The sequence below is a fragment of the Drosophila navojoa genome, chromosome X, assembly GCF_054131105.1.
Source record: "Drosophila navojoa isolate 15081-1374.11 chromosome X, UAZ_NAV_1.0, whole genome shotgun sequence".
Lineage (NCBI taxonomy): Eukaryota > Metazoa > Arthropoda > Insecta > Diptera > Drosophilidae > Drosophila > Drosophila navojoa.
The window spans coordinates 26756264-26782685 of record NC_142895.1 but is presented as its reverse complement, the minus strand read 5'-3'; the positions used below and the strand labels follow the sequence as shown (position 1 = coordinate 26782685).

The 26422-nt window shown below is 40.3% G+C and overlaps 2 protein-coding genes across 2 annotated transcripts; one reads left to right on the top strand and one right to left on the bottom strand.

The window, feature by feature from the left end:
• Positions 1-6: 6 nt before the first annotated feature.
• On the top strand, positions 7-12029 carry Atg5 (autophagy protein 5). The gene is made up of 6 exons (XM_018109784.3): positions 7-248; positions 332-431; positions 503-608; positions 677-902; positions 2700-2805; positions 11655-12029. The coding sequence occupies exons 1-6, from the start codon at positions 96-98 to the stop codon at positions 11771-11773; spliced, it is 810 nt and encodes a 269-aa protein (XP_017965273.1). The 5' UTR covers positions 7-95; the 3' UTR covers positions 11774-12029.
• A 9988-nt stretch (positions 12030-22017) lies between these two features.
• On the bottom strand, positions 22018-25825 carry brk (transcriptional repressor brinker). Its single transcript, XM_089265099.1, has one exon. It carries the CDS (start codon positions 24615-24617, stop codon positions 22143-22145), a length of 2475 nt encoding a protein of 824 aa, XP_089121225.1. The 5' UTR covers positions 24618-25825; the 3' UTR covers positions 22018-22142.
• Between the last annotated feature and the right edge of the window lie 597 nt (positions 25826-26422).

The window sequence follows — 26422 nt, the reverse complement described above, 5'->3', positions numbered from 1 at the left end:
AACCTGTTACATATATTAGTGTGAATGGCAAAAATAATAACATACGGGCCCGTGTAAAAGTTGGATTATATGCAAAATAAATAAATAAATAAAACATGGCACACGATCGAGAAGTGCTACGTATGATATGGGAGGGTCAAATTGGCATATGCTTCCAGGCAGACAGCGAAGAGATTGTCGGCCTCAGGCCAGAACCCTTCTACTTAATGGTCTCACGCCTCAGCTACTTGCCCCTGGTCACAGACAAGGTAAATACAAGCAACAAAAAACAAAAACAATCCCTTTTCACTTGTGTATGTGATTAAATGGCACTAATTATTACTGTTAACAGGTGCGAAAGTATTTTACCCGCTATATTGCTGCCGAGCATCAGGAAGGCGCTGTTTGGTTCGATTTCAATGGAACGCCGCTCCGTCTGCATTATCCAATAGGTACTTATAAATAGGCGGCGTTATGAGCGTGCCAGCTCGAATTGTAAATTGAAATATTTTACTATGCACAGGTGTGCTGTACGACTTGCTGCATCCAAATGAGGATGGAACACCCTGGTGCATCACCATACACTTTTCCAAATTTCCTGAAGAGACTCTTGTCAAATTAAACACAAAGTATACGAGAGACTAATATATATATTTCTATATGATTAGTAGCTAATGAGCTTTATTAACCATTGCAGAGAGCTGCTGGAATCACATTACCTGGCCTGCCTAAAGGAGGCCGACGTGCTGAAGCATAGGGGCCTTGTCATCTCAGCCATGCAGAAGAAGGATCACAATCAACTCTGGCTGGGCCTGATCAATGATAAATTCGATCAGTTCTGGGCGATCAATAGACGCCTAATGGAGCCGTACAACGACCAGGAGTCATTTAAGAACATTCCAGTGCGTTTCTACTACGATGATGTAAGTGCAAATAGCCAAAAGATTGCCTATAGTCAATGAATAAGCTGAAAATAGGTGGCGTTAATGTAATGCAAGCTTATTCAATTGAGGAAAGTAGAATAAACGTAGTTTCAGTTAAAGCAACTGTAATACATAGAGTAGATGTGGAAAAACTAACAGCTGGAGCATTCTGAGCTAAGAACTTAAAACAGTAGTTACAGCTATAAGAATACAAATGTTGAGTAAAGAAAAATTTGAAAGCAGAAGCATAATGAATGGCTATATCCAAATCCACTAAAGTATTGTTGATTCACAAATGTGCTCTTAGGTGTTTGTAAATCTATGTAAAATTAACGGTATTCGTAAGATTTCTAAGCTGACCAACTAACATTAGAAATCATTTTCTAAACTTCAAGAACAAATCAACTCATGGTGATTAATGATAAATAAGAGAATTGTATATGCCTTATAGCGTTGGATTGCTTTTATCCTTGAGGTCTGTTACGTACATACAACTATAGAGTACGATATAGGCATATTTTGAAACCAGTTTACAAAATGATAAAAGTGTATACATATCTAGTCTACTGTACGTGCATATATCTATTTTAAAGCCAGAGACCAGAACTTATATATGACCTAATAATTGAATCTGGATGTGGTTTCATAAAGTTGTCAAGCATTGAGGTAATTAGCGCCTTTCCAAATCGATACAAAATTACATATTCATGCCCACCGAGAGTACAAATCCTGCTATCTCCTGAAAACTATTAGGACTAAAGCCTATATAAATGTAGATATCAGCGTTACATAAAAGACCGTGCGTGCTGTAGCTGCTGGTTTTGCGTATTTGCAACATCTGGGAATCTGTTTGGCAGCTGTTGATTTACATATTTTACAGATTGTAGATTTCATATATTTCATAGTTTTTCAGCTGTTTAATGTATTTCTAACAGATCAAGTTAAACATATGCATTCTTATTAACTACTTAGCTGGCACACAGAAAAGCTATATCTTCCATACTGTAACTACTATTAAACGTATAGGCAAATCCCATGTTAATTATGATATAGTGAATATAGGTATATAACTATAAATCATCTAGTTATTCCTAATATAAACAAATTTAGCTTAATTTTTTTTAACCACGCACGAATATCATGTACTCAATAACGTCCAATTGGATAGTTTTTATATGTAGGCGCTAATTCATTCCAAATGTAGGGGTAACAATTGCAGTCTTATTGTCCAGAGCATTGCATATCCTTCATATTTTATTGCCATGTGGCAGCTCTGTCTGCCATTGCAACCTAACCTCACTTATTGAAAACTCTTTAAATATCCCCAAGTACATTTAAGCTATTAATTAACATTAACATAACAAATTATAAATCTAAATTTTTGTAAAGGAGGTAATATAAATACAGATCCTTCTTATTGCACGACCAGGTGGCAACGCTGTCTGCCAAAACAGCCTAACTTCACACAACGAAATAAGAAGAATATATGGGAATAAATCTATTTTTGATATATCATATGCAAGCATTAGTTAATAAAAGTATTAAAATTGGTTGATTTAGGCCAAGATTTATATGCAGGCGCTATTAGACTAATTGGTTTTACGACAGTTATAAAGCTTATTTGATGGAGATATTTTGTGGAGAGACGTGTTAATTACTATATGATATTGACGCATTATATGTAGATTGTGGCATATCTAAATTGACGTCGTCTAAGCTCTATCTGGCACGTGCAGCATACTCAAACTGAAGATATAGAAGATAATGCCCTCTCCATCTCTCTCTCTCTCTAAATAGGATTTTACGTACATGCAGAAATTAATATCGCCGCTGAATGAAGCTGGACAAAAGAAGAATCTGGCCGACCTGATGGCCGAATTATCAACACCTGTGCGCAGAGCAGGTGAGTGCACATACATACATACATACACGAGTGTGTATACCACACCAAGAATATATATTACACTGTGTATAGAGCAGATATTGGGGCAGCAGCAGCAGCAGCTATCAATTAGCCGCAGCCACTCAAAGCCGTTTGCTTGCATTCTTATAGCAGCATCCTTAGCAGCTCAGTCTCTGTCCGTCCGTCTCTCTCTCTCTCTCTCCCCCTCTTTAGCGTCGCATTCATTAGAAAAGCGGCAAAAAAAAAAAAAACAAAAAGGTGCCAGTCAGTCTGGCCGAAACGTCGTCTTGTCGGCTCTCGCTGACTTATTTATTTTTCTATTGAAGCGCACACAAAACGAGGCAAAGCCGCTGGCAACGCCGCCGTCGGCGTCGACGTCGCCGTTGCCGTTGCCGTTGCCGCTGACGTTACTGCCAATCATTCCTCAATTCATCAATGTCGCACAGCAACAACAACAGCAACAACAACAAAAGAACTAAAAATTATTGAACAATAGCCCCAGGCAGTCCACGGGACTCAAAGCCGAGAGCCGTGCAGGTTGCCTGTTGGATTTTTGTTCTTTCTTTCTTTTTCTCTTTTCAGTTTTCAGTTTTTTTTTTTTTTTTTTTTGTTCTCTTCTCTTTTGGCCAAGTGTTTTTCGAGCCATTCAGCTGCCTAGACAAATGTGTGCGAGTGTCTCTGTGTGTGTGCGTGCTCAACAATAGAGTGCGTGTGGATTTTTCATGGCAAGCGAACGTTGCAAGAGGCGCTGCTGGGTTCCAACTGACCTGCGGCGCCGGCGACAGAGGACGCAAGTGCGAGCGAGTCGGCGCGTAGCTAACTGAGTCTGCGTGCATGTACATACGTGTGTAGGTGTGCTCGTGTGTGTGTGTGTGCCGTGTCGCAGTGGCTTAGGTGCAATAATAGCATTGGGAATTCCACAGCTAGACAAAAGGCGGAACTAAATACCTGCGGCTGGGATTTACGAATTACCACGTGAACAACTACACTAGCCATGCACATTTGTGTGTGTATATGTGTGTGTGTGTGTGTGTGTGTGTGTGCGGGAGTGTAGTGTAATGCCGTAGCTACATAGTGCGCAGGCCTCTTTCATTGAGAAGCATCTAACACTCGACTATTCCAAGTGCATTCTCTCCCTCTCTCTCTCTCTCCTTGCCTCTCCCTCTCTCTCTCACTCTTCACTTCGCCTTATCCTTGCCGCCTGGGACACCTTGTGGCATCTGTTCTCGCTTAGAGCGAACAGCAGGTTGGCCCTGTGTCTTCGTGTCTACGGCGGGTATTTCCCCGGACTACAAGGTGTGAAATTTTTATTTGCATGCTTCGGCCCGCACTTACTTTGCGCTGTTAGCAACATTTTGTTTTATTTCATTTTCGTTTATTTTTTTCTCCTCTCTTCTTCTTCCCTTTCCCTCGTCATCTTGGACTAGCATTTCGTCCTGGTCCTGGTAATTCCCATTTGAAAGGTGAGAGATTTGCTGGCGAACAAAAACCGATCCTTTTTCGTCCAATGGATGCCCACAATTTTCTGGCTGTAACACGTATTTTCCCAAAGGTCATCCAACGTGACAGTTGCAATACATTTCCCTTGTCCTTGATGCTCAGACACATACACTAATGCACACACACACACACACACACACACACATGTATATAGTAGCTCTTAAGTCTGGCTTAAGTGGGCCAATGGATCAGTCCAGTGCCATGTGCACTTAGACACAAGTTAATTCCCGATTAGGTCAATTGAGCGCCCCCAGCAAAGCGAAACACCAGGCAAATCTCCTGCATCGCTATGCTAGGCATATTTAATTGTGCAATTACTTAGCTAAATTGATTGTTGTTGGTTGGTGTTTTATTGGTCTCTGCATTAGTATTGCCAGTTCCATTATTGGCTGCGGATTACGATAGCTATGATCATAATGACGACAGCGTTGAGCGTTGAGCGTAATAAAGAATTGATAATGATACTTTGGTAACTTTTTACTACCCTTATCTTCGTGTCATCATTATGATTATTGCCAATATATTTGTCTTATAATTGTCTTTATTATTATTAACGGTGCTTGTTTCCTCATTGTTTACAAGCATTAGTCGAATCACTAGATATTATTATTATAATGATATTATTCATAATTTTTCATGATCATAATTATTATTGTTACCATTAGCAATTTCATTATCGTTATTGATTATTACTAATACACATTATTGTCATTAATATTATTATTGTTGATTTTTTTGTACTGATCAAGATCAATATCATAGTAATTCTTGTGACTATCTTTACTTTCATTGCCATCGCTCTAATTATCACATTCAATTTCATTATCATGCTATGATCATGATTATCATTATTATAATTGCTATTATCGTCATCATTATGATTCTTATTACAATCTATTACAACCCCCAGAGCTTCAGCAGAAGTTGGCAATACCATTATTACCATTATTATTAGAGACTATATGGGCCCTAAATGTTTTAAGGCACATATATGGTTTTTATTTGTAGTTCTCATAAATGGTGTATAGACCTTATAAGCCACTTATCGCCAGAGCCATATATACATGTTCATTCAATCATATCTGATCTTACTATATAGGCCAACTCGGAAAATATGCTTCATCCGTTCAATTGAAATACTTTTGATATATTATTTAAAGAGAGAATGAAATCGAAATATGAATACATTTTAGTTATTTAAACCCAAGCAAAATGCTATTTTAATATTCGATATCAATATAGGTTATTTGTGTTCTCATAAAAACTTGGGAGCTGCTGAACTTCAGTAAAACTATTAAAATTTAGTAATTCATGAAAATGGAGACGCTTCAAGAACCATTTAACATTAGACCAAATGCATACATCTATTATGATTTTTATTTGTACATATTTTCATGCCCACAACTGTATAAATGGATATAGTTATTGGGAGCACTTTATATTGTTTTCATTAGAGAGCAAATGCCATTTTTCAGTATATGCAAAATACATGCGATTTATGAAAAGCCATTTGACATCAATAGAAACGATTTTCCAATCAAGAATCATTTCACTTTTCCCGTTTATGCAAAAGTTCAGCGAATCGAAGACGAATGTACCAGAACGCTCCCAAGAGTTGGGAGTATGTATGCTCCAGGCAGACCGAACTGAAAACTCATTCAATGGATATGTTTATGAACACAACCCCAACCCCCGACCCCGACCCCCACACACAGGCACATATATAACATGAGTTGTTTATAGTGGGGGCTTACTGCGTCTAGCATTGCCTGTAATGATGATCCGTTTAGTGGCCCCTTCCAGTTGCTGCCGCCGCTCCCCCCACCCGCTTTAGCCAGTCTGTTGCCAATTGCAGTTTTGGTGTAAAAGAAGAAAGAAACGTTTTACCGACACCGCCACCGCCACCACCACCACCACCGCTGCCGCTGCCGCTGCTGCCGTTAGCATCCGCATCCGCCATTGAAACACCCACAAATCACATTCAAAACGTGGTCAACTGTCAGCGGGTGGATGGGGGACTGCGGGGGCAATTGCACGCACGTACGTATGTGAGTGTGTATGTGTGTGTGCGCGTGTGCAATGCGTGCATTTTCATAGAAAATTTGTATTTAAATTGAAATGAATTTCAAATATACAATGCAGTCGTCGTGGCGGTTCAAAGTAGATGCCATTCCGAGAAATCAAAAAAACCAACAGCAACAGCAACAACAACAACAACAACAGCAATAGCAGCAGCAGCAGCAGCTAAAGGCGGCCCGAGAATCTAAGACGCGTCAAAAATAAAGAAAACGCATTTCTGTACGACTGCGCTGCAGCGTCGCTGTCGCTGCTGTCTACTTTTTTCACTGTATGTGTGTGTTTTTTTTTTTTTTGCTTCGCTTTTATTTTTTTGTGCAGTGCGCTCGGCATGGGGAGAGAGCGGTTGGCGGGAGCCCATAGCACAGGCGCTTTCATGATTTGCCGCCGGCTGCGAGTGGCGGATCTGGCGTTCACCGGAAAGCAGCGTCAGCTTCGGCTACAACTACAACTACGGCAACGGCTACAGCGTCGGCGTTGGCGTTGGCGTTGGCGGCGGCGTTTTGGCTTTTTGAATGCTCACACACACACACACACACGCACGCACACGTACGCACGCATACTATCCAGTTGCTCTCTTCCTCGTCTCTCGCTCCCTCTCTCTTTCTTGTGCTGTGTCTAAAATGCTCTCCCAATTTGTGTGCGTACGTGCGTGTTGGGCTGCGTTTGCATTGGTATTGGTATCGGTATTGTTTGCGCCTGTGTTTGCTAAGGCTGCTCTCGAATGTGTGAAAAGGAAGTTCTGAGATATCACCTCCGCTTATTTGTATTTACACCTCCACCTCCGCGGGCAACTTCAACTCCACCTTGCCCGTCGGAAATCGCACCTCGCGCTAACAGCCCAGCGCTTGTATATTTATCATGTTGCCCCGTCGCCCCGTCGCAGCCTGTTGCCGTTGCTATTGCTGCTGCATCACGTCTTTTATGGTCAGCAGTTTTCGGCTGCTGCTGCTGCTGCTGCTGCTGTCTCTCTTTGCCATTGTTGCTGTTGTTGTTGCTCCTGCATGCGGCTGCTTGTTGCTGTGTTGCATTTGCCACCTTTGCATTTGCTTAGTTCCATTTCGACACATTTTCGTTTGCATTTCGTCAATCAGACAAACAATGCACAATGCAATCAGGACGACCCTCACCCTCGCCCTCACTTGCTCTCTTTGTGCCTGTATGTGTGTGTGTGCACATATCTATGTGTGTCTCTGAGTTTGCTTGACAATTGTTTGCGCCACGCCCTATCGTTTTGGGTGGGCTGCTCGGTGCGCTGAGCGGCAGCTGCAAACAAAAAACTAAAATGCAAGCAACAAGTTGGTCCTTTGAATTCATTTTGTCTCTCACAAAATTTGGACGAAATCCGCTTAAAATTTAGCGACGTTTCCACTGAAACGGCACACACACACACACACTCACAGACTTTGACTGGCTGGAAAGCTCCTCGTCACATTAAGCTCTCTTGGTCGCTTGCGTTCTCTTGCTTTTAAGCTGAGCTTTCAGCTTTCGTCGTCGGCTTTCTTCGGCTTTTCTCTTAGCCTCTCGCCGACTCTTCGCTCGTTCGCTTTGCAGCGTTCGCTGTTTTATCAGCTTTTAACTGTTTACATTAGCGCCTTACAGCGAACCGTACTCACATCCGAATTATGTTCTCAATCAATTTGATCCCATCGCATGTCTGCCTCTGTCGGTATATGTATGTGTACACACACCACGCCACAGCAGACCACAGCGCATATCCAGCCAACCGGCAGTCGGTCGTTCCATCTCTCTCACACTCACTGGTGCCACCATTTCCTGTGATACGTTTTGTTTATGTGCTTTTTGGCGCAATTTGCCGAAAAAATGCTCGCTCAACAGCTTTTAAGCGAAAGGGTATTTGCGCTTTGCATTTCGATGAAATTGCACAAAAACTAATGGCGTCGCTATACATATATTTTACTGTTTGTAAATGAGAGATCTGTTGTTGTTGCTATGTACATACAATATATATTTCTATAAAAATAGTTAGGGTATTTGCCCGTGGCACACGCTTTAACTAATTATGTACATTTCCTGCTGCTTCAATTCAAAATGGAATTTTAATTTTGTCTCTCGCCTTAAGTTGACAACTTTGTTTCTCAGTCAAAACAAACTTACTGCAATATGGTCAAGTCGAACTTCGACAACAACAAAAACTTACAACAACAAATACCACACCATAACCCCAAAAGGCAAAGTATCAGAATCAATTGATTTTGCAGTTTTAATCACGTCAACTGAGCTGAACGAAAAGAAAATATGCAATCGATATGAAAATATATCTTACGATCGAAGACGACCGGAACTGAAGATCGCCGGGCCATTGCGACAATGAATCGCTAAACAAAGATACTTTGTCTATCAAACTCTCGAAACGAAACATTAATCAACGCCCAGCATGCCGAATATTCCAGTCCATACACGAAGTTCTGTGTGGAAAATAGTCTTTTGTCTATTTTGAAGGAGAAGATCATGCAGGTCGATATACTAAATTGTCTTGTGATATATAGTTTGTGCAATGATTGGATAGATAAGAAGTACAACGAGCCAAAGATAATATAGATGCTAATACTATATCTTAATCAATTAAATTGTAAGCCAATCAGCTAGATATTATCTAGAAACATATATTACACTCTATATGTATATATATTACACTCCTTGTCTATATATTACATTAGCTGAGTGCCTAATTTATTAAACAAACCAAAATAGAGATCTCTGAAAGCCGAAACCCTAGAAGCTAAGCTAATAACTGGCTATATTAATTGAAATATTAATGAAAGAAATAGATAGAGATATTACAATATTCAGTCAAACCAAAATAGAGATCACTCAAACCCTAGAAGCTAATGCAATAACAGGCTTTATTAACCATATAGAGATCATAGATCAAAGAAAGAGAGAGAGAGAGCGATAGTATTGCCTAGCTTGTTGGCTTTTATTCGTTTATAGAGCACAATCTATAAAATTATTATTATGATGATTGGCTTTCTTATCAGATACGTTGAACATTCGCGCTGCAATGGTTTATTTTTAGGCATGAGCTATGCGCCTTCAAGACTCCAACACGCCCCAAAGTCAACTGAATCGAACAACAGCAACAACAACAACAACAGCAACAATCGCAATGGTTTTCGTTTCGTCAATTGTGACTCAGTTGTTGTTGTTGTTGTTGTTGTTGTTTTTCAATAATAAGACTGTTTGGCGCCATTCTGTGCATTGGGCTCGTGTGCGATTCGATGTGTTCAATAGATTTGCATGTTCATTAGTCTTTTTATTGCTGTTCATTGCTGCATTAGCATTAGTATTAGTGTTTGTATTAGTTATAGTTTAATTATTGTCTAATATTGGAATAGCTATTGATATTCCTAACTGTTCTAGTACTAGGATTAGTTGCATTAGCTTAGCTATTAGCACTAGCTTAACTTGAATATTACTCATTAGCACTAATATAAGCATAGACATTAGCATTAGTATTCCTGTTTGAGTTCAGTAATGATTATTCTTTTATTATTATTATTAGAAATATTCGCATATTATTATTATTATATTAGCATTACTATTAATATTCACATTAAGATACATATTACCATTAGCATTAGCATTATCATAGTATTTCTACTGGGAATAGTATTAGCATTGATGTTCGTATCTGTCTTGGTATTATTATTAGCTCTAGCATTAGTGTAAGGATTGCCTTTGTTCATTGAAAATCAAGTTTTTGTCGATGACATATAGGTACACTCCCCCCTCCCCCCTACCCACACTATCAGCTAAGCATATATCACGTCAAGCTCCTTCCTCGATCTTTGGACAACTTCACTTGACACACATTCAACAATGCAATGCGCTCTGTACTTATTTGCGTAGTTTCTAATGCGCTGTAGTCCACACATACACATACACACCATCATTCATGGATCACCCCCCATTCGGAGGGCGATTGGCGGGTGGGCGCGTTTTACAAATCGAATCAAATGGAATCGTATCGTACATCGTCGTGCATTTAATACGTATGCGTCCTACTTGAACTCGGGCCCGTTGCACAATTCTTATCTCTGGTCACACTCATCCACACTCCTCGCGCCCCACTCAATCGCCCCTGCTGCCCACACTATGTAATCAGGCATTATCACTGCTCTATACCACATATACATGTATAATATATTATATATATGTATGTATGTATATTGAATGCGATATGGCCTGGGTGTATGTGTGCTACTTATTAGCTTGTGCACATATATTTATATGCGAGCTTGAATACCCTGTAATCGCGCAGGGGGTATAATCGAATTCTGAATATGACGAACAATTGAACTATATATATATTTATAGGTAATTGTATATAAGTGAACATGGAATATTTACTGCAATCTCTCAAGATTTATTTATATAAATTTGTTTTTCATGGTATATTTACATTCTTACCCATCTGAGATATATATGTCATGTTTGTTTTGTATGATCATATGATGATTATTATCGATTTCTTGTAAGTGAAGGCATGCACCAATCATAATCATCAATCATCAATCATGATCATGATTCCTATAAGATCATAGCTAACTGATTCTACTCACATTGGGCTTAGATACACTTCGACATTGCAAATTCCATTCGAAAGAGTTTGTCTTAACACGAATCGTCCTCAATTCAAAATGGCTTTGTTAATATTGATCAACTGATCTTACGTGCGTCGAAAAGCCTGGGGTGATTTTTTTTATTCGATGGTGCACGTGCGTCTACAATTACGGAGCACTGTGCTACAGTAATCTATAATTACAATATACCTAGCTATAATTATAAATGACGAAATTCGAAAGCAATGATCGGGCCACTTCAGAGCATTGTTGTTGCTTATCGATTAACGGTCACGCCTAGCCAAAAGTCCCATGGTCGATAATGCGTGCCGTGATTTATATGGCAATCAGATGGCAGGAAATACTCATATATGGGCCTATATATAGTCGCAGATTATGCCAACTGGGCGCCATTACTGATTAAAATATCCATAAAGAGAGAAAGAGAGAGTGAGAAGTGGAGTAAATACCGAACAAGTGTAGATTGCTAATCGATAAATTAGCGATAGTCCAGTGAACTCGATTGTTATGACAGCTAGAAGTATAGGAAATTGGAATGGGGGTTCGACTGAAGTGCACTGAAGTCAAATCGAAAACAAATTTCCAGAGCCTCAGCTCCATTGATCTTATTAATCTTAACTAATTTTACTTTCTCCATCCTCTTCTTTTCCTTTCCTTTCCTTTCAGTTGGCTTTCGCACCCATGGCATCGTCCTGCCGGAGGAGACGCAGCTGCAATGGATGTCCGAGCATATGAGCTATCCTGACAATTTTCTGCATTTATCGGTTGACTATGTGACCGAATAACTCAGCGGGAGAGCGACAGAGAGAGAGAGAGAGAGAGAGAAAGAGAGAGAGCAATTAGAAGTTGGAATGAGTTGCCAGAGAGTGCGGCAATCCAATGCTTTAACCCAGGGCCGATCTGTAGCGGATCGATTTACACACACTTACCAATAACTATAGACACTAATTAATTGTTAAGTTCAATGTACAATGTATGAAATATTTATGTACCATATACCTATGCGATAATATATATAGCTTGATTTAGCATTTATACTATGTACGGACACATCTAAAGCAAAATGGATTTGCACTCTGTCAATTCATCGATCATACCATTTCGTAATGTTTATTCCCGCATTATTCTCTTGCCGACCAACGGTTCGTGACGTTCTATTTATAAGTCCACTGTACGGGGTTCATTCAAACGCGCTGGCCCAGGCCGGGCCCTAGGAACTGTACACAGCGTGGCGAAAATCGTGCCATAAACGCTTATCAATTTCATAAGGAAATTCAACAACAAGCCAAAGAGACGAATGAAACACCCTGGAAAAAATGGTACTTCGGAAGCTACGCAGAGCAAACTGAAAATCTTCAGGCTACTATTTTAGGCCACATTCTCGATCAGTTATATTAATTTTTATTAAAAATATCTGTGTGTGAATATTGATATCAATAAAAATTATGCAACAATAAAAGATTTTTAATCGTTGCCGAAATCTATCGATAATAAATAAAGAAGGAAATAAAAGAAAATAATGATTCGATCGAGATCAATAAGCTTCTATAACTATATATATGAATATCTACTTTAGTCACAGCTCTATAAAACGAGTGTTTATTTATTATTTAATCGAGGCAAGAAAACTTATCAGAAGCTCAACTAGATAAACGTAATTCTATAGAGCCAAAGAAGTTTCTATAACAATATACCGATATCTGTATCTATATATCGATATCTATTTTAGTCAGAAATGCTATCAGCATCGATCGATAAGTTTTACGCTCATCCAACGTGTTTACAGGGTATGCAGCAGTCGTATCGAATCGAAGCACTTCGTACATTGCGATCGGGTTCATTGATTAGGCCACTCGCAATTTTTATCCCTTGTCAAGATAACGGCGACCTTACACAATATTTCAGTCAGCTCCACATTTTGGCGATATTTTATTCTGTTTCTATTTTCATGAATTATTTGAAGAGCATCGATTTGAAAACAAATGTCAGCTCTCTGGCTGCTAAAAATAGTGAACGCCACTTGAGAATGATTAATACGATGATAATTATATATAAAATATATATGTTTATTCGATTGGTATTATTCATTTATCTAGGTCGCTGGGTAAAATGGAATGAATGCCCAACCCAGCGCGACAATGAGAGAGAAGCAAACTACAAAATGAGCCAGACGATAGGAAGCAGCGTGAGTTTTGGGAAATTTATGGCTTTGACTTGGCAAATCGCTTATGATAAACCACTTAATTCTCAGGCATGGACATTATCGGCGCCTTGATGGATCTATGTGGACGGGCGTTTGCATGTTTTTGTTTTAGGAACTGCAATAAACCCATAGGAAAAGCGACGTTCCGTTTGGACACGTATGCCACATATACTCATCCATTTGGACATTGATCGATCCGCTCACTTTGCTCTGTCCAAGTAGATGTGGCCCAGTCGCATGCTCGCCGGACATCGCTCTCGAGTGGAACCACTAACTTATGCCACAATAAACACACGATTTGTTTGCCCATTGCCCTGAACCCGGTCATGCATCAGCCACAAGCGATCCTCGTGGAGGGCTGATCCGATCGCTAACGAGACACTTGTATAGATATATCTGTGCTATACAGATACTATATATATGTTTATACTTGACTGAATCATTAGCATCATATGCCATTGATATTTTATCTATATTTGCTTGCTGATTACCGATCGATCCTCTTCAATAATAACAACAGTTAACTGACCACTGATCCTCTCTGGTGATTCTAGATTCATATGAGGGCACTTTATAAATAGCTCATTGTAGTTGAACAATCTTAAAGTAAGACGCTGATCATGAATTTGCTCTCACTTTCACATTTTCTGATCACTGATCTTCTCTTATGATCACAGATCTTCTCTTATGAAAACTTATCTTCTCTTTCTCAGCACTATACCAAATGAACGATCCGATCTTACGGATCAATGATCACGGATCGCTCATCTCCTCTGGTGATTCTAGATTCCCATTGTAATGGTAGCATAGTTAGTATACGAACTGCACATAAAAGTAAAGTCATTGTCAATTGTTAGAGTCATATCTTGGATCTGATCATCTGATCATAATTCTTCCACTGACGCTCTTGAGCACCTTTGGGTGAATCGCTCAATGTGTACAACTATTCGAATAAATTCCATTTTGAACATCAATTCTTTAAGTTTATGAGCTTTTTAGTTCTCACAGTTTCCAGTTTGAAGAAAGCCTAGGCATGTCTCAACCCGAAAATACTATGCATATCCTTCACTTACTGAACAATGACTCAAATTCTATTACCTGTAGTACCATCAAGATGCACTTTAAATATTCCTATAGTTAACAGGAATTTATGAATTTGTTATTGGTCTATGCTTTAGATTTGTGACTGTGTTCCAGATGATAAGTCCAAGATAACTCAATGATAAGTCAGATATCAGTATCGGAATAGGAATTGTTCTTGGTTAGTTAAGAACGTCATTGGATCGTATGATGAAATACATTTATAATGTACTTCCCCTGCTCCGCATGAGTTTTATGAGGCGCATTTGCAATGCCAATGAAGGGAATTTAGTTAGGTTTGATTTGCTACCGCAATATAAACTGTTATCGTATTTTTTACAATTGTTATTGTTCTTTGCGATATGGAGAAAGTGTATTTCAACTGCGTAAGCAAATCGCAATGAAGGGGAAAGCCAAGTTGTTCCAAACTAATACTAAATTTATTTTACTTTAATTTACTATATACCTACCTATATCAAAGCATTTCTAAAGGAAATAGCTGAATAGTTTGTCAAAGTTTTTATTGTGTATATTGTTAGTTAGTAGTTTACATTGACTAATAAATATTTATCATAATGCCATTGGTATTTGTGCATCGGACTCTACTCGATCGTTGACTAAATATTCCATAATGTTCATTAGACACCTGAATCCAATCCAAAAATATATACATATTATATATTTGTTTATTTCATCATTTTAAATCTACCAGTATTAAATAACCTTAAAATATATATTTTTTACTAATAAATTATCATTAAAGTAAATTAGTAATTAAAAAATGATACTTTTCATTAATTTATTATTTTCTTTAAGGTGATTTTATATTGACAGAAAAATAAAAATATAATTTTGAGAAAATAGTAATTTAATGATAAATAAATAAAAAAATAAATAAAAAAATAAAAATATAAAAAAATAGTAATAATAATACAAGCCAAAGGCCTGAGTAGCTAGTGCTTTAATTATTAAGTTAGCTCATAATTTTAATTATAGCTAACTGTTAAAGATAAATAAAAAAAAAAATAAAAAAAATAATAATTTAATAAAAGTAAAAACAAAAAAATAATTTAATGAATATATATATTATTTTATAATATATAACATATATTAAATCTATTAATATCAAATATCTTTAAAATATATATTTATATATTAGTAATAAACTAACAATTTACACAATAATTTAATAAAAATAAAATAAAAATTAAGAAGAAACATAATATTTGTTTATAAAAGTTCAATTTGTTCCATATGAATCATTTGTAGAATTCACTAAGCTCCAATGCAAAGCATAATTTAAAATAAGTAGCATTAGGCCCAGCATTTGAAACTTGTTTTTTAATTATATACATATAAATTTATTTTATTTATTTATTTTTTTTTTTTTTTTGTTAAACCTAATCTCATCTTAAAATACTTTGCTTCATATTTGCTATATATATATATTATGTATATTATATGTAAATATTTAATGAATTGACATAGAATATGCATAGCTGAGTGAACAGTTTTGGCCGCACAATGTCGGGCAATGCCCACTCGTTGCAGCTCTTGCCTATGCATAAATAAAATGTGAAATAATTGGATATGCAGAGACAATTGGATGACCTTGCCAGATGCGCTCAGGTGTGCAGTGCAGCATGCCGCGCGTCAAGAGGAACGAACCCCTAGCAGAGCCACCCTAATGGCCACCCTAGCGAGCCGCCCCGCCGCATGGTGGTGGCCGCGCGGTCCGCCTTCGCCCCGATGCTCGTTTGTTAACTTTGCAATTTTGGCTGCAGACGATGCTGCACATGATCAACAGGCGCTGCTGCAGATCAGCTGAGTGGCCGGCCCGGTGGTGCACGATGTGGTGCGGTGGTGCACGGTGGTGCACGACGGTGCTGTTGCTTTGCGCAAATCGCCTGTGTCACGTGGCATTACAAAGAGTCACAAGAATTCCGCTCGCACAGCAACACGAAATAAATCAAAGAAATTCGCAAGACAAAGCAACAAAACGAAATGAAATGCTAGAAAAATAGAAAATGAGCCACATGCCCAGGTTTCCGCCGGGGGGAGGGGGCAGATGGCTGCCGGGCGGGGGATATAGTTCTTTTCGATTTGGATGCTACCCAGATTTCGAACAGCAGCCTGCCAGTCTCACACAGGTGTATTCTCTCCCCCTCTCTGTCTCTCTCTCACTCTCTCTCGCTCTCTCTGTTGCCATTTGAAATATTTGAATTATCAGCAGGAAGATAATTTGCAGATAGTCGGGCGTTATGCAACATAAAAACAATTGGTAATCAAGCATTGTCTTGTCCAGCTATCGCGTATTGTATTCTAGTATCTCCCAGGCGATTCGTTGTCACCTCAATCTGATCACAGTTATTCACCGTTCATGTTTACTTTGTGTCGCTCAGGTATTGCTCTATCTCTATGCCATCCAGCCAATCCACTATGCCTCTGTATCTCTGTATATTTCAATCAACTGATCTATCTCTAGTTTCTAGTGAGCAAACGAATCGCTAGATATAGATATAGATAGATATAGAGAGAACATGAATCATCTCAGCAGATATCTCATATCCCACATTATGTCCGACATATCTATCGACCAATCCGCTTCGTATCTCTTTAAACTTTGCACTCAAGTCTATCTAATCCTTGTATCGCTTCTGTATTTCCCAACAATTCATTGTCTTTCAGTCTAGAAATTCATCTATTTTCTGATTTCGCTTATGGATGCCAATTGAACCCCATCTTCTAGCTGAGCTCAGTGCCTCTCTATATTCCTTACTTTTCGGTCAGGTGACATTTTTCTTCAGTTCTCAGAAGAGTCGTATTACGTAAATCTATATAGATGACATAAACAATGAGCGCAAGTATCGTCTCGAAGTATATGTTTATATGTAGTTGTATATGAAAGTGTGCAAGACGAGCTTCTCTTTACTTTATTTGATAAACCTCGGGACTTTTATTTATATGCATGTACACAAAATGAGGGAATGTATACAGTTTTTGACCTACCAATAACAAGTGAATACTTCCACATATACAAACAGAAATTCAAGATATTCAATCATATCAAAGTGGAAAAGCGCTGAGTAAAGTCTAGCCGAATCTAACAGCTAACATATCCCTTATAATCTTTGCTTAAGATCGATAAGCGATTTGTGGCAATCTATGAAACTTAAGGGAAGTAGAAAGCACTTTGATGGAATGAAAAAATCCCAACTGTTGTAGTTCTTTGTGTCTTATGCTTAAATATATTTGACCAACAAGTTTAAAGTAGAGTATCTAAGAAGTAGTCAAGGCCCTAAAGCTCAATTAGATCAAGAATAAGATGGCATTTAGGTTACATGGGTAGGCCATCTAGCCTAGATCGAAGCATATTGCAATGTCAAGTTGATGCGTAGCTAGAGTCGAGTATCTTGTAAGTCGATCAGCTCTAAGCTTATAGAAAGCAGTTGAGATAGAGTATTTCAAATGTAGAGTATCTAGGCAAGGTTACGTGTCTAACGCTGTACATATAGGGTATATGTAGGGTATCTACAAACTCATTTGGCTCAAGTTGTTCGAGCTTAGCGAACAGTCGCATGGACTCGGTGCGTAGGCAGGGTATTTGTTGGTCTCTTTCGAGCAACTTCTTGCACGTCTTAGCGAAAAATTCTTTGGCAGCAAGCACAATCACAACACACACACACACACACACACTTACACACACGCAGAGTGTCGAGTTGGGTGTGCTATGCAAAAATATCAACTACGTAAAATAAGTGAGGGGCTGAGCAGCGACTGCGACTGCGACAGCGACAGAGGCAGAGGCAGAGACAGAGGCAACGTCAACGGCGACAGCTCTGACTGCCGATTGGCGCACACATTGGCAAACGAGAGCACTTTATTTTTAAATGTTTTAAAAATACGAGCATTATAGAATTTAGCGGCTTAGTCATAGCAGCCAGCGCAGCGCGGTAGCCGAAAAGAACCAAAATATGGCATGCGAATTGACCAGAACTAAGCAACAGAATGGAATGGAACGGCCCCATACGAAAAACTAAGCACACTCACACACACACACACACACACACATGCGAGGTGCTGGCGATGAGCTGGCCAAGATGAGATGACACACGCAAGATCACGAGATCATGCGAACAGAGATTCATCATGGAGCGATCTGGCGCGAAAGCCGAAAGAGCTTTTCTTGTCTGCGCAATGGGAATGATGTGAAAACGAGACAAGGTGTGGAATTAAGAGATAACTGAACGTATTTAAAGCATTCACGAGTTCAAAGCGAACAGAGATCTCTGATGAAACGATCTCAATGAAAGCCAAAAGACTAGGAATGGATTGGAATGCAATGGAAATGAGCGTAAGTATGAAATTGATCGATCATAGGATATCGATAACTGATTGCGATTGCGAATATAGTTAATAGAGTAAACACAGTAAATATACCAATGATCTTTTCTTGGCTGGAACGAAATGGAATGGAACAGGCATTAGCCTAAGTCAAGCTTATATCGTTATCAGAGTGACGCGAGGTTGGAGGTGGACAAGTGATCGAAAGAAAAACCAAATGAACTCATTCGCTCAGAATGGAATGGAATGGAATGGAATGGAATGAATTTAAGTGTGGAATGAAGCTATACCTCATCACAGAATATGGTTGATAGAGAGATACAACGAATTCAATGAAAGTCACAAGGCCTTTTCTGGACTGAAACGAAATGGAATGGAACACTTTTGCGTATTACAGCAATATATGATAATATTCGATCAAATGAAACGATAGATCACATAGAGTTACCATCATAGAAACGATCCCAGTGAAGGTCAACATCATTTTTATTGCACTGGAATGAAATGGAATGAAAATGAGCTTTGGAATGAAGCGATGACAGACTGAGATCAACACGCAAAGAAAACCTTGATAGGAGGAGATCAATGACTCTCTTCTCATTTCAATTTCTGAAATGAAGGGGAATTGAAACACTAGCTAAATCGAAAATGTGCAAAGGATCTCTAGGAGCTAAGGGTGGTCAGAGATGACGAAGACTCGATCGCTTGAAGGTGAGGTGAAGCGAAAGCCAACAGCAAAGCTGATAGGCAAATGCAGTGAATGATACTTGGAACAACATCTGAAATAAGCGACGAGTGAAACATATTCGATGGATTACGATTTCAAAGCAAACACTGCTTCTCAAAGAGTCAATTTCAGCGAAAGTCAACAGGGCTTTTCCCGGTATACAATAGAAACATATGTGGCATGGTCTGATAATGAGGCAAGGCCCGATGGCATCAGGTAACAAACGAGTCATATTCAATGAATTCAAATTAGAACATCAAATGGCGTGAGATCCATTTAAGATCTGTTTCGTTTGGCTGTAAGTCTGGAATGGAATAGGTCTAGATGAGATTGCCTATAGATTATGTTGGTTAAATCATAATAATATGTAAATATTTTATATAGATTGTACAGAAGAAGAAATCTGGGAAGAATTTAGGAACTCACAGTTATTATGAAGTAGACTCAAATATATTGTCTGTATTCCCATATATAAATGTATATTATATCATTTTTTAAATATTTTACAATATATTTGTGGAAAGTTTTGGCATATAGGAAGGGAATTAAACAATTTGGTATGGATATGTATGGCAAGTAGGAGAGCTCATATAAGAAGAAACCTATACATATATACATATATCAGATCTGTTTATATATATTTGGTAAATTTAAACTGGGCTCAATAGATCTTGGTCTTGTATAGGTTTGAAAGTCAGGTGGTATAGGTCTATGACTCGTCTGTCGTTAGCATATAGTATTTCCCTCACTGCCCCGCAATGGATTGCATAAGAGATGAGAGGAGTAGCGGGGTAGAGGAGAGGAGAGGCAAGGCGAGGCGGAACGAACGGAAGGAAGAGCAATGAAATAGTGTAGCAGTGAGTGCGATCTGTTTGATCTGATCACATAATACCTGAAGAGTAGCGTGATCGTCGATCAGCCGATTGCCGATTGCCCATTGCCAATTGCCAATTGCATAAGGGCCTGGCGAGCTGTTTACTGTTTGTTGTGCGAGTGCCAAATGATTAACACCCGCCAACCAAATGGCAGGCGAAACGTTTACGAATCGCGCCGCAAAGAAGACGAGCGGAGAAACGTTGCCAAAGCGAAGGAGATCAATAAAAAATACTTGGATTTTCATGTTTTTTAAATGAATACATTTTTTTTATTTCTTGTTCAGTTTTTGTTGTTTTTTTTTTTTCAATCTTTATCTTTTTTTTTTTTTTTGTTTCAATATATAAAAATACTGTTTTAAATATATATTCATATACATATATATGTATATTTAGGGGCACGTATGGATATAAAGTTTTGCGCAAAAAAAAAAACATCTCTTGTATATAAATATATATTGTATATATGTATATTGTATATAGATATAATATAGATGTAAATATACTATATATATATATAGATATATAACTAGATATCTATATGATTCCGCAGTTTTTAACAATTTATTCAAATTTTGTTTGTTGTTTTTTCATATCACAAGAATTTTCAATTTACCAAAAAAAAAAAAAAAAACACATACATGTGTATAATTAGTGCGTATATATATATGTATAATATATCTATTCTTAACAATTATATATATATATCTATAGAAGTCTATATATATTTATCAACTATAGATGAATTACACATTTGATTAGTTCCCGTTTTGTTAACTCAATTCTGTGGGCTGGCCACGCCCACGCTTCATTTCTTAGCCATGACAACAAAATTCATATATGTGTATGTGTGTGTGTGTGTACGTGTATTTGTTTTTCTTTTTGTTTTGTTTTTAAAGCTTTTTCTTACAAACATTTGTATTTTTTTTTATTTTAATTTTAATTCAGCTGCTGCAGTTGCAGTTGCACTTGTTGTTGTTGTTGTTGTTGTTGTTGTTGTTGTTACTTTGAATACACTTGCAGCGAGCATATATACATATACATATAGACTTTTCCACAGGAACAATTGCATTTGAAATTAATAAAATAAATAAAAATGAGTATAAAAATAATAAAATAAAATGAAAATGATTTTTATAATTTTAGTTTAATTTTTAATTATTTTTCTTGTTGTTTCTCGTTGATGCTTTTCAATAAACAATTGTTCCTTAAATATATCAAACCAATATTAATCCAACATCTATATATCATATATATATATATATTCCACTTTGCTGCAAAAATATTTCAAAATAATTCAGTTTTGTTTTTCTTTTAAATTTATCGTAAAAATTCTTGATTTATATTCCATTCGTTTTTGTACATAATTAAATTAGTTATTTACACAAACAAAACTAAAAAAAAAATTGTACGCTTAATTTATAGTAAAAAAAATATGCTTAAAATAATTTAAAAATAATTAATTATATGTTTAATGTATAAAAAAAAATTGTAATGTGGCTTAAACATAATTTGTGGCTAAAAGTAAAAAAAAAAAAAATATGTTTATTCAAATTTTAATTACAATTAAAAATATTTTGTTTTTATTTTGTGTTTGTTTGATATATGACAATTGCTTAGGTATATGTATGTATATGTGTGTGTGTGGGTATGGGTGTGGGGCGTGTCTTGATATGTTTTTGTTTTTATTTTTGTTTTTAATTGTTTTGTTGGCATTTGGAAGTAATTAGTTAATTAATTATATTTGCATTAAATTTAACAATTGAAACAAACAAAAAAAATGTTTTTTTTTCTTTTGCTTTCTTCTTCTTCTTCTTCTTTTTAGACTTTTCGTTAAGCTGTAACTTACAAGGCCCGGGAAGAGGCCCTAGGCCACGCCCCCAAGCGCTCGCTAAGGTGGGTGGTTCGATGGCTGCTGCGGCTGTCGCTTAGGCCAGCAGCGTGATGGGCGCCGCCCGGCTGCTGCTGTTGGGCGTGGCCGTCGGCGGACCCGCAGCCGCAGCGGAGTTAAGACGTGCCAGCGCCTCCTGGTCGAGCCAGCGCTGCAGCTGCAACTGTTGCTGCTGCTGCTGCTGCTGCATCAGATTGTCGTTGTAGACGGGGGCGTGCAGCTGCAGGGTGAGGCTGTAGCCGTGCGTGGAGGAGGAGCTGGCGCTGGGGCTGTCGCTGTAGGTGGAGGAGCTGCTCTCGTAGCCGGACACGGGCGAGCCCTTGGGGCAGCAGAAGCCGATGGGCGAGAGCGCCGGCGCCGAGAATGGGCTGAGCACGTTGATTGTGGGCGTGGCGGGCTTGCTGCCGCCGCAATTGCTGCTGTTGCTGCTGCTGCTGCTGCTGCAGCTGTTGCTGCCTTGAAAGTGCTGCTGCTGCTGCTGTTGCTGCTGCTGCTGCTGAGGACTCCCGGCGTGAAACGGCGGCAGCGCTGCTGCGCCGGCTCCATAGGGCATCAGCAGCGATGGCGGCGGCGGCGACTGAAAGCAACTGTTGCTGCTGACGCCGGCAAACGGATGATTGCTCCAGATGATCGGCTCCCGCTGCTTGGGCGTCACGCGCTTCTTCTTCTTGCTGCTGGCGCCGCTGCTGCCATTGAGCGTGGCATGCTCCTCGTCATCGGCATCCGCATCGCACTCATCCTCGACGCGCAGCTCCAGCTGCTCCGGCTCCTGCTCCCGCTCATGTTCCTGCTCCCGCTCCCGCTCCCGCTCCTCCTCCTCCTGGGCTGCACTCTCGTCCAGCAGATAGGGCTTGAAGAGCTTCACCTGCTTGGCGGGCAGCTTGTGCTCAGCAACAGTTGCTGCTGCCGCTGCCGCCTCAGTCTCGGCCTCCGCCTCTGCCTCCGCTTCCGCCTCCACGTCGATGTCCACGTCGTCCTCCGCCTCGTTGTCGCTGGGCTCGCACTTGATGGCCTCCAGTTTGCTCAGCTTGTCCGCCGGACTGCTGCTGCTGCCGCTGCTGTCGCCATGCCACAGCGTTTGGGCCGCGCGCTTGCGACAACCCAGCGGCAATGATTGCTGCTGCTGCTGCTGTTGGTCCAGCTGCAACTGTTGCTGCTGCTCGCGCTGGCGTCGCGCCGCGCTGCTCAGCGACAGATCCATGGGCGCGGGCAGTGTCAAATAGTAGGCGTAGGGCAGCGGCTGTGGCTGCGCCGTTGCATGTTGCTGCGGTGCGGGCTGAGGAATGTGCTGGCTGCTGCTGCTGCTGCTGTCGTTGTTGTTGCTGTTGCTGTTGCTGGTGGGTATTGGCACGGCATTTGGCACTTGTTGCTGCTGTAGAGTTGAGCAATATGGCAACGTTGTGGCGCTGCTGCAACTGTTGCTGCTGTTGCTGCTGCTGCTGCTGTTGTTGGTGTGGCAATTATTACTGCTGCTGCTGCTGCTGCTATTGTTGCTGTTGTTGTTGTTGGCAAAGGCTGCCACCACAGCGGCAATTTTGGCTGCCGACAGCGTGTAGCTGCTGCTGCCAGTGCCGCCGGCAACAGTTGCTGCCGTACCATTGCTGTGGGGCAACAGAGGCGGCGGCGGTGGCGGCGGTGCCAGCGGCGGGGCTGCCGCTGCGGCCGCCAACTGATGGGGATGCGGATGGGCATGGGGCGTGGCAAATCCGTTCGCCAACATCGGATGGGAGCGCGCGGCAGCAAATGCTGCTGCCAGAGAGGCAGCCGCGGCGGCCTGATAATGATGGCGATGATGATGCTGGGCGGCGACCAGGGCATGGGGCAGCTGATGGAACTGGTGCGGCTTCATTGGCGCTGCTGGCGGCACCAACTGCTGCGGCGGCGGCGGTGGCTGCAGCTGTTGCTGCGGGTGCAGATGCTGCTGCTGCTGCAATTGCTGTTGATGCTGCTGCTGCAGTTGTTGCTGCTGCTGTTGTTGTTGCTGGTGCAAATGCTGCTGCTGCTGCTGTTGTTGCTGCTGCTGCTGATGCTGGTGCTGGTTGTTGGCCACGGACGAGCGCAAATTGGGCTCGCATTGCAGCCACTTCTGTATCTGCCGCCGATGGATGTTGTACTTGCGCGCCGTCGCACGCTGGTTGCCCTTGCAGTCGTTGTCATGGCGGTACGACTCGAGCACCTGCAGCTTGAATTGAGGCGTGAAGATGCGACGTGATCCCATTTTGGGGCTGCAGGCGCTGCTGCTGCTGTTGCTGTTGCCGTTGCTGTTGCTGTTGCCATTGCTGTTGCTGTTGGTAGCACTGCCATTGCCATTGCTGTGGCGCTCAGCAACTGTTGCTGTCGAGTCCTTGGCAGGTCGCTTGTGTTGCTCCTGTTGGTTAAAGCCCAATGCGGCGGCTGCTGCCATGGCTGCTGCTGCTGCTGCGGCGGCGGCAATGCTGCTGCTGCTGCTACTGCTGCTGCTGGTGTTGTTGTTATTATTGTTGTTTATCGAACTTGGTTCGCTGTTATCCATTTTAGTTGCTCGGGCAATATTTGCCTTGTAGTTTGTAAAACGTTTTGTATATCAAAAATAGTATTTACAATATAACGTATTTATATATATATATATGTGTATATATTTCTTTACAAATATATACAGTTAGTTTTCAATGTGCTTCAACAGTTGTTGGTGGCGTTGTTGTTGTAGCTGTTGCTACTTGCTGGCGACGCTTGCGCTTTCATAACTCGCGATCTGGCAGCGCTGGCACTGGAAACAAGTGAGCGCAACAACAAAAACACGTTAACGTTGTCGTCTTGGAAAAACAACGAGAAACAAAAAGTTGTTGCTTTTTATTTGATATTTGTTTTTTGGTTGTTTTTTGTATTTGTTTTTTGCTTTTTGTTTTTGCTCTTTGATTTTTCTTTTGTATTGGTTGTTGCTTTGATATTCTTATTAATATTATTATTTGTAATTTGCTTGTGGACTGTTGTAAATGTTAGATGAAAGAACACATGAGCACAACACAAAAAAAATATAGTATATATTTGTACATATGAGAAATTTGTAGCTTGAATTCATTTGCACACACAAAAACACACAGAGAAAAATATTGTTGCTCTTGTTTGGCAACGCGACGCGATCCGCAACCGCACGGCAAGGAATCCAAAACACAATTGTTCTGCCCGCTGCGTTCTACGTTCTAGACTGGCTGGCCCGTCGTTGTCGGCGCTGCTTCTGCTGCTGCTGGCGCTGCCGCTCACACACACACATACACATATACACGTACACATACACGACGTAGACGTACAAGTGTGTGCGCGAGAACGAAACGAAACGAATCGAACTGAAATGAACGAATGAACGCAGCAATAGCACAGCGCAGAGCTCACGCGCGCGCCTCTCAGTCTGAGAGTATGAGTGCAGTCGACGCTCTGTCTGCCTGTGTGCGTGTGCCTGTAGGTGCGTGTGTGTGTGCCTGCGTATCTGTGTGCGTTCTAATAGCTCATCAGGCGAAGTCGCAGCAGCAACCAACAGCAACAACGCCGACAGCGCAGCAAGTGTGCGTGCATCTGTGTGTGAGTGTGAACGAGTCAGACACTTGGCGGGCCCAAGAGTCGCCGCCGCCGCCGCCAGACCAAACCAGTTGTTGTTATTGCTATTGTTGTTGTTGTTGCTGCTCTTGCTGTTGTTGCTTTTGCAGCCAAGCCAGCAGCAACAGCGCTGAGCATTGCAGACAAACTGACGACAATCGTCGGCGAGGTGTCTGCGCTCCTGTATTATGCATGCATGTACATATGTATGCATGTGTGCGTGTTTGTGCCTGTGCGTGTATGTGTGTAAGTGAATATGTTGAATGACTGCGAGTATATGTATGTGTGTGAGAATACTTCTTGTTGTGCTCATGATGGAATAACATACAAATAAATATCTGTATGTGAGTATATGTATATATACATGCACATATGTATATGTATATATATATATATTAATATAAATATAAATATATTATTCCATCATGGTTGTGCTTGTTGCGACCGCGGCGCTTTTGTGTGGCTGGTGTAGAGTTGATTTTCTGCTCCGGCCGACGCAACGGACAGAAGGGGACGGACACGAACGACGATTGCTGGCCCTGCCCCCGGGCACAGCCCAGCCGCCTGCCTAACCACAGGCTGACTAACTGACAAGCGCTGTGTGGTGTGCAGGCCACTCAGACTGAGCAGACTGTGGGGCAAAAGCAATTTGATGTGAAACAAATGATCAATTATCAATAAATATACTATTTTTATCTAATTCGAAATTTATTGCTCCTCTTATACTTTTAAAACTAAATAGATATT